Consider the following 21406-nt stretch of genomic DNA (forward strand, 5'->3'; position numbering starts at 1 on the left):
ACAAGGCAACACTGCAACCACTACCTGCACCTCCACTGCAATGTGATGACTCCGTGTCTCTGCTGTAATTAAGTTACCTATGGATAATGTTAACTGCCTATCTGCTTCCTTTCCTCTTTTATTTTTATTTTTATTTTTATTTTTATTTTTATTTTTATTTTTATTTTTATTTTTATTTTTATGATGGCTGTCACATTAACTTTTCCTCATTATTAACTGCTGCTGAAAAGGACAGATAGAAACATAAAAGTCAGAGAAGGCCATATCATACTTCTTGAGAAAAAAATACTTCTCTTTTACATCAAGCACCTCACGTTATTGAGAGAGGTCATGCTTGGCCAACGTAATGGCCTTCTATGATGTCATCACTGTCTGGGTGGATGGAGAGAGAGCAGTGGATGTAGTCTGCCTTGATTTCAGCAAGGCATTTGACACTGTCTCTCACAACATCCTTGTAATGAAGCTGAGGAATTGTGGAATAGGTGAGTGGACGGTGAGGTGGGTTGACAACTGGCTGACTGGGTTGCTGTTGGCAGCGTGGAGTCCTGCCAGAGTCCAGAATTGAAGGCCATTATTTAGCGGTGTTCCTCAGGGGTTGGTGCCAGGTCTGGTCTTGTTCAACATCTTCATCAATGACCTTGATGAGGGGATAGTATCCACCCTCAGCAAGTTTGCTGATAATATGAAGCTGGGAGGTACGGCTAACACACCAGAAGGTTGTGCTGCCATTCAGAGAGACCTGGACAGGCTGGACAGTTGGACAGAAAGGAACCAGATGAGGTTTAACAAGAGTAAGTGTAGAGTCTTGCACCTAGGGAGGAATAACTGCATGCACCAGTACAAGTTGAGGGATGACTTGCTGAAGAGGAGCTCTGCAGAGAGGGACCTGGGGTCCTGATAGACAACAGGTTGGCCATGAGCCAGCAGTGTGCCCTGGTGTCCAAGGTGGCCAATAGCATCCTGTGTGGCCAGCCGGTTGAGGGAGGTGATCCTCCCCCTCTACTCTGCCCTGGTCAGGCCTCACCTGGAGTATTGTATCCAGTTCTGGGCTTCCCAGTACAAAAAAGTCAGGGATTTCCTGGAGAGAACTCCTCATAGGGCCACAAAGATGATAAAGGGCCTGGAGCACCTCTCGTATGAGGAAAGGCTGAGCAGCCTGGATCTGTTCAGCCATGAGAAGAAAGAAAAGAAGACTGAGAGAGGATCTCATCAATGTCTATAAATATCTAAAGTGTGGGAGGCAAAGGGATGAGGCCAGTCTCTTTTCAGCAGCGCATGGCAGTAGGACAAGGGGAAATGGCCACAAACTGAAGCATAGGAAGTTCCACGTAAGAACTTCACAGTGAGGGTGATGGAGCACTGGAACAGGCTGCCCAGGAGGTTGTGAAGTCTCCTTCTCTGGAGATGTTCAAGACCCGCCTGGACGCCTACCTGTGCAACTTGGTCTAGGGAGCCTGCTTTGGCAGGGGGGTTGGACTCGATGATCTCCAGAGGTCCCTTCCAGCCCCTACAATTCTGTGATTCTGTGATTCTAAGAAATATAAACTCTCCAAACATCATTTCAGGCATTATGAGACTATATTGCCATTGTAATCTTTGGTATACATTTGCAAACAGTTACCATTAATTGCTTGATTAAAATCGGTATAATTTATCCCATTCTATAATAAAAAGAGGAGGTAAAACTGGATAAATATGTATACTGGAAAAATGTTGAATAAAAACTTAAAAAAACGTAAACTATATATGGCAAAGGGACAGTGGTTTCTTGCATTAAATAGCTATTTTCAGATTTTTAAACCTTGTGTTTTCTAAATGAAGAGATTTTTGTACGTAAAATGTGATTTTGTTTGGTTCAGGAAGAAGGATACTTGCTAAATTTCAGTGAAACACACCTTTTAATACACATTACGATCTGTTTGAAATGAACAGATTTTGCTATCTTCAGCAGTGTTCTTCTAAACTAAATCTACTGAAGGTGGAAAGCAGAAAATTTTGCCTGCCTCATTATCTGTGCTCAAGTTGATTCCATAGTAATCTTACCTAGGTATTGAAGCAGTGATTGTGTAGAAAGGGAATGTTTATTGGCACCCTAAATGAAGCTAAGTGCTATGAATGCTAAAAAAAAATGCGACTAAGCATCTAGTAAGTTTGCTTCAATAAGTAGTTTATGTATATATAGGTATACTTAGGAGTTGGACTTGATGATGCTTATGGGTCCTTTCGAACCTGGGATACTCTCTATGATATGTACACTGAAATACCGTATTAAAAAAACATATACTATGTGTAACATGTAATAAATACACAAAACGTGTAACATGTTGTAATATATATAATATATAATGTGGATACATGGCATGTATAGCATGACTTATATGATATTTACTTCAGTTATGTTGGAATAATTATATAAAACATAACTAAATTGAGTCCTGCTTTCTACTCATTACAGGAAGATATCTAATTCTTTAGCTGTATGAGTGCTTCCGTTGCACTTCTCGCTTCCTGCTGGATGTAGTCCCTACTGACTATGCTGCAGACATGCATGATTAGTTACCATGACTGTTTCTAGTCATTGTACAGATGTGCAGAGATAAAAGAGGACTTCCCTAAAGTCTTCATGCTTCACGATTTTTTTTTTTGTGGAACCGTACAGAGACTGTGGAACTGTTTGTGATAAGGTGACTCCTGTACAGGACACTTCCCTCGTGTGTGGGCATCTTGGGCAGTCTCTCCCATTCTTCCTTGTATGCTGAGACATGGCACAGCATTTGAATTCATGCATACAGCAATTTCACTTCTGCACAGCATTTAACTGTTAAGGCATTTGCAATGTCTTTTATTATTAACTATCTGAAAGTCATACCTAAATAAATGACTTAGCCAGAGTCAGGGTCCCAATGAACTAAATGGTCAAGAGGGGAAAAAGGTCCAGTACCCTTCTGATGTCTCTTCATCTAGGCTTCCCAAAAGGTTCATTTCCTATGATGGAAAGACAGGGCAGGAAGACTCACAGAACATCTTGCTCTCTGAGTTTCATCTTCATTGTGTACTTTTCCTTTAATGTCAAGAAAAGGAAAGCCTCTTCTGAACAACAGGGCCCTAACTTACCCATAAGTCCATCTCTGCTCTGGTTATGGTATTCTTAGGCAAGCAGCTGTTTTAAGTGGTAATATTGAATAATCATAAGCAGTTGACATCTGAAGTGATGTTTTATTGTGAAGCACTAAAATAAGAGATGTAGACAACTTCTCTTTGACAGCTGCTGTGTGTTAGCTGTAATCGTATTGTTAATTACAAAAATTAAGGAATCATAAAAATTGCATTTCACTATCTTACAGCTCCACTTCAGGACTCCTATATTATTTCTGTCTGTAATTACCCACTCTGTTAAAAGAAAAGAAATAATTCTAAAGGACTATGAATCCCTAAAATAACTGCTTACAATACTAATGAATAGGTTTATAGTCAATTTGCTGTACATAGTATGTCAGATCCCACAGGAAATTTTTCTTCCTATCTTCTTTAAAATATTAATATAAAATGCATTTTTAAAAAAGGGCAAAGAAAAATGAACTTTTCTAAAACCTACAAAACAGTATAAGTTGCTATTTAATGTATGAATATTTATGGACTGTTCTGCTTAAGGCAGCAATAGCTCCATAATTACAGACTTCAGCTCCCAACACCTTGAAATGCCAAATATAATTAAGATGGTATAATGTGTATTGTTGTAATTACAAGATGGAACAGGAATTTTCCTATTCCTAAGTAGAAAAATAAACTCCCCATATATATACTCCTACTTTCTTGGCTGGCTAATGGAGTGAGATCGTTGTTTAGCTTGTACTTTATACCTGTAAATGTGGAGTTTGACCCAAATGGCCAAATTCCCTTCAGTGAGGAGTCTTACAGTGAGGAAATCAGGACCATAATCAGCATAGTAATCAGTGTAGCTGCTGAAATAGTTTGGTTTGGAGGTTTGTTTTTTTTTTTTAAGTAGTAGTTTTATTTTTCATCTTGTAATTTTTTATTAGTTAAGAGCCTTTGTTAAGCCATAGGACTTTATGATTAATATTAATGCATCCCAAATTCTCTGCTAGATGTGGTGTGATGTTGATGGTTTCTTCTTTACTCTAGGATCCACTTGGGTTCATTTTTATGTTTGCAAATGCTCTTTCACACCTTGCTCTTTCTCTTCTTGATCTGTGCGTTCATATTAGTTTCTGTGTAGTGTGATAACCAGAATGACTTAAGTGATCTTCTGCGAGACAGGATGCAAGTACAAAGGCTGTGGAATTTATTTGTATTACCTGGCTATGTAAGACAGGCAGAAAAGAGAGCAGCAGGATGTGAGGAATCCAAGCCACAAATAGACAGATGCAGAATAAAGACAGTATGGCTAGCCCGCATGTCAGAATGCATGGAGGGGTATTGGATAGGATACTTGGATATATTTGGAAATAACTTCTAGACTCAGGTGGACAATGAATTCTTCCATCCTTAAGTTGTTCTGCAACTCTTCCACAACAGGCAAAGAATTCCTGAACACTGCAGCTGTCTTTTGGTAATTCTCTTGTTTTCTGGTAATCAGGAAATCTATTTAAGCAAACAAGTAAACACACACAGGATTGCCACAGAGGGATAACTAATGAATGCCACCAGTTTCTCCTCGTTAAACCAACAACAGACAAATACTTGGAAGAATAGTGGTCTATTTAATAATTATGTTGTGTTTTCACTGCAAGGCTGTGGAATTGTGGGAGATTCTATTAAAATATGTTATACATGTCAGTCTAAATGACAGGGCACAGCAGATGGATGAGACAAAGAAGAGGGCTGTGGTGGGGTGGAGGAGACAAGGTATGTCTTTTCATAGCTAGCTGCTAGCAGTGATTGCGGCTTTCAGCCTCCATGGCTGCTGTCCTGTCGTACTTTGCTGAGAACTTCATCATGAGACAGGAGGACAGGTCTTTTTTATCCTGACAGGAATGAATACTGAAGTAATGACTAAGATGTCTAAATACCTTCCAGAAATATGACAAGCAGGAAAAATGGTGTCAGGCCAGATGCTGCCATTTTCTCTTGCTTTTTAGAACCCATGGGTTCTTTTGTAGGATCCTCGCTATGGCTCCTGCTTAGCTGCATCAGTGCCCTACCTTTGGCCTTAGTCAGACAGCTGTGCTGAGCTGGGATTAAGACCAAGCACAAGCTTAACTGCAGTGCAGACTGGGCTGTCATGAGGATTTCTTAGAGATGGTACAGAACACAAGATGCATGTAGAGCAGGGAACTTGCTAAACTTAAAAGTCAGGTTTGTAGATTTTTTTTTGCTGTGTTCTAAAATAATTCTTATACCCTCATGTTTTCAATATTAGACATTCAGGCTTTTCAGAAGCCTGAAATTTCCATGTGCATAAAGGTGTTTTTTTTTTGCTTTTCTGTCTAAACTTCAGTTTCTGCTGTTTCTTGTACCTCATTTTGGATCCAGACTTGATCTAGCCCAAAGCTGTAAGAAGCTGCCTTTTCTCTGAAGGATTTTTACCTAACCATTGTCTATGTTTTGTGAAAACTAATTGCAGAGACATTATGTGGTCTTTCTTCTCCCAGATAAACTCCATTGGATTTAATTTTGACTCACAGTTTAGAATCCCAGGTGCCATTGAAATCTATTATCATTACCATTTTGGAAAATTAAGTTATGCCTATTTCCATCATTGACTTCAGAGTTTAATTGAATTGTTCTGTGTCTATCAAATAGAGTGTAGCTTTAGAAATAGAGCAGATATCTTTGTGCAGTTCCTCAGACCTTTTCATCTTTTGCCAAATGTTGATGGAAAATCTCTCAGTAAAGTGTAAGACTAAAAATAAAGCTGATATGTAAGTGATAAAATAGCCATTTCCCCCCTCTAAATTTAAAAGTCATACTGATGCATAGTAATCCTAAATGGGCTTATTTCTCAATCTAAAATAACTTCTAAATATTTCAACTCATGTTTATGGAGTTAAATATGAAACAAACCCTTAGACAGAAATTTTGCATCACATAAAAAATACCATGAACACATTCCCTTTCAGTGTGACTTCAAAAATAATTGATGATTCATTACATTACTTACGATTACAGTTAATTGATTACAGTATTGATTAGTTATGATCAATAGGTAACCACAAACAATGAGATTTAAGATATTGCACACGGTTTTGATTGGGGGGCTTCTTTTATGCTGGCTACTGTAGAGTTATAGTAAAAACAAGAACAGCAACATTTCTGAAAAGGTGACTTTTTCAGGTTGAAATGGTACTAAGTTTCAGCTAGAAGTTTACTCCAAAAAAAAAAAAATAATCTATCAGTTAAAGTTGCCAGTCCCTATATAATGTTACAATGTACTCTACTCTCCAAAATACACTGTTTCATTCTTATATAGGTCACTCTGAATGTGCTACAACAGATACAAAGAGCACAGTAACACTGTTTGACAGAGTAAATTCTCAGTTGCAAAACACTATTTTTAAACATTGTCACCACTATTAGCTATGCATGTTCACTGATGGTGAACAAGAGCCAGCATACCGCACTCATAAAAATCTGCACCCGCAGAGGTGACCCACTGTTTCACAGGTGCTATGATGGTAGCATTGCTAGGAAAATGTTGCCCACACAGTCCATCTTTCAGTGGCCCAAACAGAAGGAAGTCAGAAGGCGCGAGATCCAGACTATATGATGGGTATGATACGTGGGTGTACATGGGTGTATAATGATAGGACAAGGGGGAATGGTTTTAAACTAAGACAGGAGAGGTTTAGGTTAGATGTTTGGAGGAAGTTTTTCACACAGAGGGTGGTGACGCACTGGAACAAGTTGCCCAAGGAGGTTGTGGATGCCCCATCCCTGGAGGCATTCAAGGCCAGACTGGACGTGGCTCTGGGCAGCCTGGTCTAGTGGTTGGCGACCCTGCACTCAGCATGGGGGTTGAAACTTGATGATCTTTGAGGTCCTTTTCAACCCAGGCCATTCTATGATTCTCTGATAGCACAGTCCAGCCAAGACTAGCAGTGTGCTCTACAATCCTGAAACTGTTATGGGTTCTGGTGCTATTGTATTGCAAGAGAAGGGTTGTCTTCTTCTCTGGCCTCACTCTGGAAGTTCAAGTCTTCAGTTTAGTCAATGTTGCAATATAGCAGTCAGAGTTGATGGTTTATCTGGGTTATCAATTATTCCAGGAAATCAATCGAGAAGGTTCACGCCTTTCCTATCCCAAAAGACAGTGAACATCATGTTACCCACTGAGGGTATCTTGAACTTTTTCTTTAATTTGGAATTTGCATGTTGCTACTCCATGCACGACTGTTTTGACTCTATCTCGTAGTGGTGACACAACTGCCCCTCTGCTGCCATCTGTCACACAACAACAAAATGCAATGGAAGATTGGTGGAAAGGTTCTGCCTCAACTGCCATACTGCCACCATCTGCCTGTGACATTGTGGGACATCATAAAATAGGAGGCATTACTTTCAGAGCAGCTCTCATACCAGAAAAAAAAAAAAATACATATCTGTAGGTGCCAACCTTTCTCCAGTGGCTCACTCCCATGCTCTTTTCCAATTTGATTTTTAATTTTGGCTGCAGATTTTTAACAATTATAGAAGGAAATCACAGGAGCATAAATATTTCTGGTTTTGGAAGATGCAATTGTTTGGAAAATGATTCTCCTTTGATTTCTAGCATACCAAGTCCTCCTTTTACTACTGGGATATTAGATCAGGGGGATGATGAAGGACTGAAAAGAGAACAAGCTCTTCCTTCGCCATGAATGACTCAAACTCTACATTGGCAAAGCAAGTAGCCAAACAGAGAGGGAGATCTAACATGTGGCATTATTATCTTTTTTCTCTCAGGACAATATTAGCACAGCCCTGACCCCTGTACATAAGAGTACAGTTCTTCTGTAGACAAAGAAATGGTAGGGAGGATATAACATTGACAGTTTAGTCAGTGAATGGCAGTTGCTCTGAATAGCAGCCTCCTCGAGTCTCAAACTGGCCCTTAGTATTTTGGGGATGCTGGTCTCTAATGCAATGTTATATACAAATCTAATGTCTATCCTGTATGAGTCAGCCACATCACAAGGTCAGCTCAGTGAGCAGACTGTTAAGTGTATTTCCCCTCTTCCTAATCCCTTCGCACATTATTGGCTCTTCTGAGAGGAAAAGCAATGTACATGTAAAAGCGTTGCGCTACTTCCACAGTGTGGGGATAATTTCATTTTCTAGTTTGTATGTGTGTTTTTTTTCCCTGAAGACTAATTCAAATATAGCAGAAAACCTACTTAGATAGAAGTGGGCCTCCAAGAAACAGCAGTGTAGTTTAATTCTTGCACTAGATAGAAATGTTTTGTTCATAGGAAGAAAGACTTAGTCCTAGAGCTCATTCTCCCTCTACACTTATTCTAATCATTGCACTCCCTCTGATTTTGTATCTCATACAATCACACGTATACACAACCTTGAGGTGACAAAATGCATAATTTAAATGCAGTGGATCATGCATAGCTGCAGAGCTGCATAAAACCCTCCAGATGTGACTGAGAGGTGGCATAGAGCTACCCACTGATGTGTACAAACATCTGACATTTCAAACCTAGCTCTGCCGGTATATATTAAAAGCAAAAGGAAATGAAGCATTTTTTTGCTGAGACAAAGTGAACATTCTCTGAATGCATTTATTTCAGTGGAAGCTGCTGATGTATGTTTTGCAGGCTGAAGTCCTATGGTCATAACAGATATTTGTGCTTTCTGCTGGTGTCACCGTTAGAAAAATTCCAGTTCCTCTGGAGACTGAGAAAACCGAAGTGACCACTCAAGACACTATGTGCTTTAGCATTCCCACATGTGGGACATATAATAATGCACAAGTGCCACTGAAATCAAAGGCAAAATTCATAGTGACTTCAGGGATTTAAACCAGGATTTTTTGAAGTGAGAGGGCACAGGTGAAGAGTCTTTTTATTTCATCAAGAATAAATATATCTGTTCTGCCTCTAATACATGACTGTTCTCTCAGGAATAGAAACCATATAACCTTGGAAATTTTCCAAATTTGTATTAAAATGGGAGACATTTATATTTAATCAAGAAATGGAACAGGATGCTCGGGAAAGTGTTGGAGTCCCCATCCTCGGAAGTATTCAAGAGAAGTGTAAACATGGCACTAAGGGACGTGGTTTGGTGACGGGACTTCGTAGGTTCAGGTTGATGGTTGGACTTGATGACTTTGAAGGTCTTCTACAACATAGATGATTCTATGATTTTTTTTCTGCAAGTGGATATACTTATGATATACTCTGAATATGCTGAAAAGAAACAATTTCAAAGAGTTCTTCCAGGAATACTGATTTTTCAGTATTTCCCAGAAGCGTGTAGACTTTTTAACAAATCCGACTAGACCAGAGGGACTCTGAATTTTCATTGCAAGCTTTGACTTTTCCAGCTATACAAATGAAGCTCAGACAACCCATAGAGTCTACAGAACCCTAAAATGTCACAACCACAATTAGGAATAAAACAGGCCAGGCTGCCTGGCAGTGCTGATTACCACATGCCTCAGGTAATTGAGATGTACAAGGCAATCTAAAACTATTCAGCTCTCAAGATCAGAGGTACTGCTAAGCAGAAGTCTTACCAGTGTTTCAAAATGCCTCTAAAAATTATTATGGTACAATAGGGTAAATTGATGTGTTTTTATTTTACGAATCAAGAAGTTGAAAACGTTACTGAAAATGTGTTATGATTTATTTTATAATGCTCATTTGTTTGCCTCTGATTTTTTTTGGAAGATGGTCCATCCACATTTTTTCTAAAGCTCCATCTCTTCATGTCAGATTTTTATTTCCCTTTCATTTCTACGTCTTCTGAAGCTCAAGGGTGATTCTCCTTTTGCATTTCTGTGTAAATGAATAGCTCCAGTGATTACACTGATCTTAAAAAGGGCATATTGGTTTTACGTTACAAATCTGCTGTGTTAAAATCTGCTAGTTTGATATTCTTAAAGTAGACTGAAATGAAAATTGGGCCTACAATAATTATTTTAAAGTTAGCCATCAATTAGATTGCATACTTTTTTCCAGTCATTAAAGTTGCTGCCATTGAACACTTTCATTTATGGGAGTTAGTCTCATACATGACATATTCATAAGAATCATAAGAGCAGGAAGACCTCAGTGTCAGAGCTGTATTTGCTGCTATTCCTAATTATCAAATCCTTCTGAAGCAGAGAATCTGTCTTTACCTGTTCTTTGCTTTCTTACGCATGAAATACATCAGTTAATACAGGGTTATTTTTCCTCTTTAATTGTGTACTATCTTCTTTGGAATTTTCATTTCCTCTATCCCAATCTAATTCTTTCCTGTCTTTTGTCTAGTGCTTGAGAGAGAAAGGCAATGTATTTGAGAAACACAACTTATTTTCTAAACAAGTTACTTTTTCTTTAGCCTAGATTTCCTAGGTCCTGATGCTATATGGAAGACAGAATACTGATTTTTTTTTTTTGAAGGCACAAACTTGATTTTCTATGCTTATTCATTGCAATTTGGAGTGCGGAGGGACTTTCTGGTATGAACGGAACAGGCAAAATGGAAGCGAGTGGGTGGCAGAAGGGGGAAAAAAATAAAAAGATTGATAACATTTAGAGGAGTGAGCTAAAAATCTCATTTCTCATCATCATTTCAACTCCCATTCATAATACTAAAAGCTTTACAATCAAGAAAGCATTAATTAAATTGGTTAAGTTTTCTTTTATTTAGTTGGCCTTTGTTGGATCATAGTAGAGGCTAACCTCCAGCTTACAAAGGAGATCTATATTACATAATAATACCAGTCAAACCCCTCTGTCCATTACACTTGAGAATTTCTAATGCCAGTGAAATTGTATTTGATTTAATCACGTTCTACGAAGTATAACTCAGTCTTTGGTTCTCCTTGAGTCAGTCACAACAGAGGAATGTAAGCCATCCTGCCAATTTTCTGATGCTGCTGATATGCTGGTGTCTGCCTGTACTACAAGGCTCCAGGAAGGCATTCTCATCTATCTGATCAAAATTAATGTGTATGTGGGTAAATGCAGGGTAGGTGTACAGGAGTTTAAATTCCAACTGAATTGCTGTCACCCCTTCACTCAAGTGATTTGTGTACTCACCTAAAATGTAGGAAATTGATTCAAATCCTTCTGCTGTGCGATGGGAGAGGAATGATAGCTCAATTTTTCCTGAGCGAAGGATAGGCTCAGGTAGATGGCAGTCAGGTTGTTTTTTTTTTTTTTTTTCTCTTAATTGTTGCTTTTATTTGTACTGAATGCCTAAATGTTCATTGTCTCAAGAGGGGGCATAAGTCTGCAGTTCAACAGTTAGGACTAACTTCTCAGGGAAAAGGGCTCGTGCAGCTTCTAGGCTCTGTTCCTGTGAAGGAATCACATGGAAGTCCTAACAGTTCATTAGCAGCCCACTCTTAACTGTGAACTCTGACTCCCTCTCAGAGCAGCTGGGCACTGAAGAGGCTTTGCAGCTCTAATCTCCCCCTCTTTTTACTTCTAAGTGTAGGTGACCTGCTGAAGATTTTTAGTACATATCAGAGTGGAGAACTCATCTGCTTCATGTGGGAATGGTACAAAGAGCTCGGTCTAATTTCTTCAGGGCTTGCAGGATCATTTGCATTATTCCTTGTAGCAGCTACAAGGAGCTTCTAGGGGAACTGCAAGTAAGGCATTAATATTATAAAAGGCAACTCTTCTTAGCAGGCACACGTTTTGTGCCACTGCTCTGTAATTTCATCCTGTCTTGCTGTAGGCTGAAGCACAGCCCACCAAACAGCGTGGTTCTGTTGTCTTCCAGAATCTCTATCTTGTGCCTACATTGTATCACAGTTATTCCCAAGATGAGGTCCAGTGATTTCTCATCCATTTGGATTCCCCAAGCAACAAAGATGGCACAGTGCTAGGATGCCCCTGACTTTTTAGGAACTTTTCCAAGCTTGAATTCTTCCTCCTATACAAAGCTAATGTAAGCTGTATGACACAGCAAACCCCTTCCATCAAAGAGCCTTTCTTGAGCAGGCCTAGTACAGTGATAGGATATGCGTGGTTCTTCCATATGAAGAGCCTGTGCAAAGCTTTCCAGTGGGTGCTGTTTACTTTGGGTTAGCTCCTGACCATGTCCAGGTGCTCAGGGACTGAGGGGGACAGATACTCCTCGGTTATCTGAAACCGCTTCTGGTATTTATCCTTTCTACCTTCCAGAGAACCTCAAAGGCCTTCAAATGCACCTTAAAGTAATTCTTTTTCTATATTTCCCCCAATTTTTATATTTCATCGTTTTTATATTTCATACATTAAGTACTGTGTATGTTTTTATATCTTTATTTAACCTACCAGTTATAATTAATTCTTATACCATATGTTACCGTTAAATTCTTTACCATCTCCCCCTGAGATGTTACACGATGCCTCACTGTGCCTCAGTCGCCTTCCTGTGAATGAGGTCATCTGAAACACTGCGCTCAATCCAGAAACCATTTTTACCTCTTTCTTAGGCTTAGCCCGTGCCTACCTGTGATTTTCTAGCAGCACCTACTCGGCTGTACCTTCCCAGGCAGTGTAATGCCTGCGAGTGACACACAGAGCAGAGACTGCCTCTGCAACTCCACCTGCTACCAGCTGAGCAGCCATAGCAGGTTTTGCTCTTTAAGATGTGCACAGAGCTTCATTCCATTCCAGCACATGCATTTTTAGCACTGTTAGAGAAAGCAGATAATCCAGGGGTAGGCAGAAAGACACCGCTGATCATCATTTTAAGAACATTTCTATTTTCCTGAGCATTCCTTTCCAAATGTGATTTTTATTCCGCCAAAGAAACACAAGTGGCGTTTGCCTAGAAACTCTTCTGGAAACATGTCTTCCTCTCGAGAGGCCCCTGGATGCACGGCACCATTTGCTTAAGCAGCTTTTTCGCATCCGAGCAACTCTGAGAAATGATTTCCTCTAAAAAATGCCAGCTCTTCTCGGTGGACTTCGCTCCTGACTGCGGGAAGGCAGAGCGCGGCGTGAGGATGCCGCACCCGGCGGTGCGGGAACCGCGCCGAGCCGCGCTCCCTCCGTGCAGGGTGAGCGGCGCTGCCCGGCGGAGCGCCCCGCGATGCCCGCTCCCCGCCGCCAGCCCCGCGCCCGGAGCCGCCCCCGCGCGGAGCCGCGGCCGGTCCCCAATGCGCCGGGCGGCCACTTACCTCCACGAAGTAAAAGCAGGGCAGGAGGGTGACGCTGTCCTTGGTCACTTTGCCCTTCGGCCGCTCCTTCGCGGACATGCTGGCGGGCGCTGCGGGCGGCCCCGCGGCAGCGCTCCCCGGCCGCTGGCAGCCGCCCGCCGCGATCTCCTCCGCCCGCCGCCGCCAGCGCGTCCCCGCGCCGGGCTGACGTCAGGAGCGGCGGGGGCCCGGCCGCTTAACTGCTTCGCTGCGGGGTCCGCGGGCGGCCGCGAGGGAGGGGAAGCCTCCTCCAGAGCCAGGGGAACTCTGGCCGCAGCCGGCGAGAGAGCAGTAAATGGGCGGTGTGGGACTGAGACACCTGCGCGGTACCCCGGCGGGCGTGGGCATGCAGAAGGCTGATCCAGTGTGAGCCTGGAGCTTCTGTCTTGGCTCTGGGAAACCTTTCTCTGAAACAGCAGTGGGATGGCCCTGGGAACAGCGTTCCTATACGGCCGATGTTCTTGGGCGGATGCGCTCTGCGTGAGCTCTGCTCACTGGTTATATCTCACCCGGCCCCAGTGCCCATCAGGGGACTGGTGGGGATGGGACCGAGGGCAAAACCGAGCGTGTAGTTTCTCTAATGTGTGGAATATGTGGTGCAATTCCTGCTGCAGCCTTAAAAAGAATGGAATTAACCTGAACAATTGTTTCCATGGTGAAGTGTGGTACTTTGAGATCTTATGTATGGATCAAAGCTTTCAGCCTTTTCTCAGGCGAGCTTCTGTTGATGTCAATGAGAGGTATCCTGGATAAGGTCTGCGGACCTCTGTGAATGAGGTGGCTTTGTCATTCCACTGTAGCACATTAATGATGTTTGCAGAGGTTGTCTTGTATCTGTAAGCTTGTGTTGTGGCATTTAGCTTTACCATTCAGTGAAAGAAGTGTGACTCAAGCAGTCCTGTTTATTCCCTGCCCTTCCTGCTTTGGGGAGTATGGGAAATAACCTGCTGCTCTTGTGCAATCTCCAGATGGACCTTAGTGCTGTAGCCAGCGTGCTATGGCAGGGGAAGTGAAGATTCCACCAGTCCCTTCTCTTTTCTAGCTGTTTTCTCATTTACACATAGAAGGTGTGCTCAGCACTAAGCAGACAAAGTTTCATGAGATGTTAAATGTAAAAATGCACTTGTCACTCTTCATGCCTGCAATAAAGTGTGGAAAGCAAACCCGTTACCTGACTCCAGATCATTGAAAAAGACTATTCAGAGCTCCAACAGGTTGCCACACCAATGTGCGGTCTTGTCCTAGCTCTGTCCAGAGAAGAGGAGGCAGGGTGGGGGCCTCTGGGCAGAGGATGTGCCCAGGAGAGATTCCGGCAGCAGAGGAGGTATGTGTTTGGCTGTCAGAGCCAAATTCCAGGATATGATTCTGGACAGTGTGTGGGTGTCTGGTTTTGGTTCTTACCAATTAGTGTTCTAATCTTTAAGTAAAAAAAAATGCCTTTTTGTTAGCCGTGCTGTTGGCTTACTCCAAATAAAACAGCAAAAGTTGAGCAAGATTTTGGTAATGCCAAATTGTTTTTCACAATTGCAGTAGTTAATGACAGATTAGCCACTTAGAGTTGCATTTACTGTATCAGCCTCACTTGTTCAGAAGTCATGAGTCTGGCTTGGAAATTGTGAGCACAATCTGTCAAAAATTACTGATGAGTACTTTGTTTACCGCTGTTTCATACATGGATTGCTTCACTCTGGAAGAGTGAGAGGGATAGAGTGCTTCATGGTAGAATGAACTGAGAACTCACGTGGTTATTTAATTCCAGAAGCTGGCAAAAGCTGTTGTTAATTATGTTGTTATTGTAGTAACTAAAGGCCAATTAAGGGTCTAACTGTGATAGGTACAGTAAAACACAGGGAGCCAGCCTCTATTCTGCAAATTTTTGCTATAAATAAGTGTGTAGTGCAAGATGTGTGAATGCTGAACGAGCAGGAAGATTTGTGTTAATTCTCTGGCTTTGTATCTCACTATTTTGTAAATGTACTCGTTGAGGGAGTTAAGAGGAGGCGTCTATATCATTTGGCTGAAGTGCAGCAACTGTAGGAAAAACTACACGTGTGTTCCTAAAGAAGGTGGCTATATGGTGAGGAAAATAGGCAGTCAAGGATAAGCCACTGTGTTAAAGACTATCTCGTTTGTGTGGTCTCCCAAGGTAAAAAGTGTTGGTAGTAAAAAGATCCGGAAAATGCCTCCTGTCTACTTCAATCAAGACAGCCTTACAAGGAAGTGTGATGATGCATGATTTATGCATACTGTCTACATGCAGGATAGTCGTAAGTGCAGTGTCTGTATTAACGGTGATGGCTTTTTACCCACCTTTAAGCAATCTTTGTAACAGGAAAGCATAATGGAAGTACATAAAGCATAAAACTGTTTATGCTTTGCTTCAGCAAAACCAAAGAGTTCATGGAAGAATTTAAAGTATCAAAGAAGTCAGGGAACTAGAAGATAAAATGCAAAGATCTGGAGTCTGAGCCTCTTCTAACTCATCTGGAATAAGATTTTAAGAGGAGAGATTTACTCTTGCTCCAACAAAAAGAAAACTTGGTTGCCAGTGGGTGCATCTGGTGATTTCAAGCTGATTTGTAAAAGCTCACCTTGATGCTAAACCACCCCCCTGCTGAAGAATTATTATTGGTGGAGCTTCTTAAAGTGAAGAAAGAGAGAACTGTTCCTTCCAGTTCTCAGGCAGAGAGCAACCATGACAGTTATTAGAAACATGATATGAAATGTCTTTCCAGCATAGCCTCGTGTGTTGGCAAAGGTGCTCTGTAGAGAACTCAACTGTAGGTCATCATCTCTTTATCCAGCTACTCACTTCCCTCTGAGCCAAAGTTTGCCTTTATTCCTAGGCTTTGGTAAGCACTGGACACAGGCAGTGGCTGTGGTGTTGCTGCTTCCATGGGAACAGAAAGCACACTGCATAAACAGGGTCCTGTGCTATATCACTGGACAAATATCCATGTAGAAGCAGGATGAAAGAATTTGGAGAAAGAAATCGAAGGGGCTGACAGCCAGCAGATCCATGGCTGTTCAGATCTACTGGTCAGACAGTGGCACTGAGTGGTTTGTAGCAAGCAGAAGTTTGGCCAGAGGCTGCAGCTGCAGCTACAGTTACTGTTGCTTGATAGTCGAAGAAAACCTCCTTTCACCTGGCTGCCCCGCGCTTTTCCTGCTCAATAGCCATTTCTAGGTCAAGGACCAGGTTTAACACTTTCATGTTGTGGGGATGGATTAATTTTTTTTTTTTTTTTTCCCTCCCCCAGTAAGCATGGAATAGATGATATGGGCTCATATTAAAACAGTAATCCTCTTCTGGAGAAAAAGTGGCATATGGGAGCTGGTCTCTGCTGTTCTGCTTTGCTTGACATAACTGAATTCAGAATTGCAGCAGTGTGTGTGTACATTATATATATATATATATATATATATATACACCATTTTTTTTCCCCTAGTCCCTCAGGAAAATGTCTGGGGGAATTTGCTTTGTATATTGAATTCACATGTTACTCTGTAAGTAAATCTGTCCTGTGCAGCTGAGAGAAATTATTGGTTATTTTACAGTCATACATTTAAAGAGTTGTTGTGGTTGTGATGTATAAGTTTTTTAAAATTATTTCATCAGCAGGCTTTCTAAGCTTTGGTGCAACTGTTTTGATGTAGTCAGTTGTAGAGGAAACAAAATGTTGGCTCCCAAGACAAAATCCATGTCAGACCACAAAGCAACATCTTTTCTAGCATCCTATCAAGGGATCCTACAGATGTACCTGATAAATGTGATGGAGGGGAAAACAAAAGGAAAAAATAACAAATTTGGATAGCTGAATGATGTCAAGGGCATCTCTTTACTTACTAGCACTAGCTTTTAGTAGATTTAAGATTCTTCTTTCTTGATTTTTTTCATATTAAGACAAAATTTTTGACCCATCTGTAACTCCCATGTGTGCAGCACAGAGCACTCTTGGATAGAAAGTCTGTCCCAGCACTGGGAGATCCACAGTGGAACATGTTCAAAACATACAAAAGATCCATAGTGCAGATGGAAGAGTTAAATTCTGCTTTGAATTTGTAATTGCGGCAAGCAATTGTTTTTCTACCATGCTTGATAATCTCCTGATGCTGTAATGCTCTATTTTCTGAAGTCTTTTCTTTGACTGTGAGATATAGGTCACAGCTTTAAAGCAGCGTATGACGGAATGATTCCTGTCTTCTCTGCTGCTTTTTACACTGCAGTGTTTGGTCTAGAAAAGGAATTCTGCATGTTTTGCATGAGTCATGCTGGGATCATTCTTCTGAATCTGTGGCTTCAAATATCATCTCTGAACACAGCTATATAGTACTTTTGCAGTCATATGTGCCTGTGCTTTTTTGCATTGGGCCAGTTTTGGTTTGTAATCTGTGTGGCTGTGGAAGCACAATGCTGGACTGTGGTTTGTATGAACCCGTTTATGTCAGGTTTAGCACAGAGCGGTTATGCGGCTTTTAGTCAAGCTGCCTTGTGCATGGCTGATTGGGAATATGGGAAAATGAGTTTATGTACAACATGCCTGATAAGCTTTTATTCTGATGCTAATAATAGCTTATCCTTGGTTACCTGCATTACTTCACAGAATGTGAAAATCCCAGACTGCCTCTGGAATATCATTGGCTCTTAAAAGCAACTTCATGTATGTATCAATAAATCACAAATCTGTATTTCTGTGCAGTAGCTTTCTGCCACACACATTTTGCTTGACTCTGGGCAAGCTGCTTCTAACCAGCTAATTAAACATCAGCCGTTTGCTGCATGAGCTGAGGCAGAGGTCGAGTGGAAAACTGCAGCCATCTAATTACCAGTAGTACACACTGGTCTAAATGGAAATGCAGAAATCCCAGCAGGAATCCTGTTTGCCCTGAAGTTTGTATCAAACACCATGTCAGAAAAGTGTTTTGAGGAGTACTGCTACAGTCACCTGTTGATGTTAATCTAGCCTGTCCTGATCAATGCATGTTTGTGTATGACCTTATTTTTGCCATTTCTCAGATTCTCTTGTGTTTTTCCAATTTAAATATCTTCCCTCTCAAAAATGGTTTTCTTAATGTGGTATGGATTGACACAATATTACTGTAGATTTTAATAAAAAAAATGTATGCTTCAAATTCTGTGAACTAGACAAACTGTGTGCATGGCTTTGAGAAAGAAATTTAGCACTCAGTGATAAAAACAAGATGGTGACTTATTCATAGGAGGTAACAGGAAAAGTATCTAAAAAACTAAAACATTTATTTTCAGAGTGTTCTTAGATGTTCCAAGTTCACAAGAGACTTTTTTAAAAAATCTTTGCCATACTGAAGTCCAACATTAATTTTCCAATGTGAACATCAATTATTTTGTAAGCCTGTAATTACAGTGCTGTTGGTTGTCAAGGGCATAAATCAGGTGGCCTCATCTGAAGAAAACTCCTGTCCTTCACCATTAATCACTCATTTTCACTGTTAGTTATTAAACCTAAGTAATAAAAACCAATTGTACTTGTATATATGCTATAAAAATGTTTCTATGCATGTATGGAGTCTCAAGGCTTAGATGCAAAGTGACATTGGAGTGAAAACACATCAGCTAAAATGGATGAAGTTTCACAATAGCACTCAGTAAGTGTTAACTGTTTATAGTGTATAGCATCAGAAAACAATCACTTTAGAAAGGAAAATGATGAAATGCGTATTTTTAAAAAGTTTTCATGACATTTTCCATGAAAAAATGTTACGTCAGGCAGAAGAAAAACTCATTATCAATAAATGTTATGCACAGATAGCACTGCACAAAAATCAGTATTGAAAATAACTGAGGATTTTGCAATTGATGTTGCAAAATTATGTCTAGCAATAGTGCCTGCCAAGCAGTGTAATGCCAGATAGGCACACATCTTAGACACGCTGTGATACTCTGGATAGTTTCTAGTGTAGAATATGAAGTTCAGGCAGAAAGACATTTGGCTCACCAGTTAACACTGCAATGCTCAATCTCTTTTCAATGTCAGGAGAAACTGCAAATTGCAATCCTGTTGTCACACAATGGAATCTACTGTACATACATTCTACTGTCTGTTTGCATGCATTCAGCAGCTGCAGTGCTTGCCAGGAGTGTGTACTTGGTACATGTTGAGATTGGTAATACTGCTCATGTGCAGTGTGTATAGTCCTGTGACCCTTAGTTGTGCACGTAGTTATTTGGATGTGCTCCAGTTTCTACACATTGTCAATGAATAAAGGCGAAATACAGCCAGTTAAATATTCTCTTTATTCCACATCAAAGATTTTTTTTTCTGTGTGTTGAGTTCTTTGTAGAAGCTTCTGGGCTTCTGAGATAAGGATATTGCTGGAGTACAGAGCGCAAGTCCTGAATAGGGGTGTTATGCACATATGCACCTGCAGTTCCAAATATTGTAACCTTATTTTTTATGCCACTTTGATTTTTCTAACACAGCTGCTCTTGCCTTTGAAACTAAAAGGAATGTGTTTTTCAAAATGAAGTCAAGATTGCTTGCATTATCATTGATTGCTGATATTTTGGTTTCTGAAATGATATAATTGAGCTCTTCTTTCTCCGTTAATCTATTATTCAGATAATCTTTTGCTCTATTATTTCAAACATTCTAGGTAAAAAGCGACAAACAAGGCCTTAAATAAAAGGGAAGCTATATGTAGTTACCAAAATATCATGTGGCAGTTAAGAATTAATTTCTATTAGTGTTGTAATAAAAAACAAGCCATGTGTAGGACACAGTGTGGAGTGGTTGATAGGGATTCAAAGTTATTCAAAGTTCAAATGCAGTGGTTCTGAAACAGCTCTTCTGAACAGTATCTGCTTGAGACTGTTATAGTTAAACAGATTCAAGAGGAAGTAATAGGAATCTAGGAGTTTGGCTTTGGGATTTACTTGAAAACGTTCAAAATTTCCTTTTGTTGACCTGAAGAAATCTGTGGGCAATATTTGCTCTCTACTTCTGTGTATAAAATTGCTCGTGTAGAATTATACTTATCCAGGGAAGCACATAAGAACTTATGACATATACAGTTTTTTTTATTATTCTTACTCCAAATGTGATTTCAGTGGAAATAGTGAATTATCTACACTAATTATTGTAAAAAATATTGTTTCTAATAATTGAAGTCGAATTCTCTGCAATAGCTGAAGTCTCCACCTGCTGAAGTCAACTGGAAGTGAAAGGCTTTGTGACAAAAACACTGGGCTTGCTTTCCCTCTCAGCTGAGCAGAGAATTCTGATAATTCATGTTCAGTGTCAGGATTATTATGATTATTCATTTAAAATACTGATTTAGCTTATCACGGTGTAGCGGAAATGCTAACTCATGGCTTGAAGTAGTGATTGAGCACGTGGTGGGAAGGCAGGGCCAACCCAGGGGAGCTCAGGTGCATGCGGTGCCCCTGAATGTGACCAGAAGGGGTGGAGCCAGGATTCACCTCTTCCCAGACCTCATTTAAGGGTTGGCAGAGGAAGCAAAAGTATTTTTCTGGTGATCTCTGTGTACCTAAGGCCTTCTGAAGGTAAGCAGCTTCTTTCCTTTATTTCTGAGCCCATGGCTGTTGCATTTGAGCAAGTCCTCACTTGCTGCAGCCTGGGACCTTGCTACTCTGCTGTCCTTGTTACGCTTTCAGTTGTGTTATGGCATTACACAGGGTAACTAGCACCTTATAATTTAATGTATTTATATATAAAATATTCTTATTTTGTAACCAAGGAAATGAAATATGAAAGGCTTGCCTTTGCAAGACCTTACCTTTGTTGGAATAGCTTATTTGATCAGACGTACCTGGCATAGTTAGGCTAATAGAAGCTCCATATGGATTCAGAGATATTGACAGAAAAGTTCTCTTCATGGTTTCTCATTTGGAGAATAGAAATATGTTATTTTAGTTGTATTTTACACTAGCACAAAGGAAGTTTCACAACTGTCTTAAAAGTTTCTGAAGTAAAAAAAAAAGTCACACACTGGACTGAACTTCCATTTCTTCTTGTGCCAAAAGCTAAGAGCAAAGAATAATAAAACACAGACTGAATGAATTAGCTTAATAACTGAAGGGAAATTATCATAAGTAATGGTGACAATAATAAT

The 21406-nt window shown here is 40.5% G+C and overlaps 2 protein-coding genes across 13 annotated transcripts in view; one reads left to right on the top strand and one right to left on the bottom strand.

Annotated features, from left to right (window-relative positions):
* PLPPR4 (phospholipid phosphatase related 4) overlaps positions 1-13456 on the bottom strand; it is a 31164-nt gene extending 17708 nt beyond the window's left edge. The window contains exon 1 of one of the 2 annotated variants that reach the window (XM_021404602.1): positions 13277-13456. In XM_021404602.1, coding sequence (XP_021260277.1) covers positions 13277-13354 — 78 coding nt within the window. In that variant the 5' untranslated portion in view covers positions 13355-13456. Of the gene's footprint in view, positions 1-271; positions 341-13276 lie in introns of those variants that run through there. The other variant, XM_021404603.1, reaches the window with a different exon arrangement.
* The window catches only part of PLPPR5 (phospholipid phosphatase related 5), a 212529-nt gene that overhangs the window by 56095 nt on the left and 135028 nt on the right, over positions 1-21406 (top strand). The window contains exon 1 of one of the 11 annotated variants that reach the window (XM_021404622.1): positions 401-482. The exons of 9 other annotated variants lie outside the window; for them this stretch is intronic. The gene's annotated coding sequence lies outside the window, so the exon portion shown is untranslated. Of the gene's footprint in view, positions 1-400; positions 483-13507; positions 13661-21406 lie in introns of those variants that run through there. One more of the 11 variants, XM_021404625.1, reaches the window with a different exon arrangement.

This window comes from Numida meleagris, chromosome 7 (genome assembly GCF_002078875.1).
Source record: "Numida meleagris isolate 19003 breed g44 Domestic line chromosome 7, NumMel1.0, whole genome shotgun sequence".
Lineage (NCBI taxonomy): Eukaryota > Metazoa > Chordata > Aves > Galliformes > Numididae > Numida > Numida meleagris.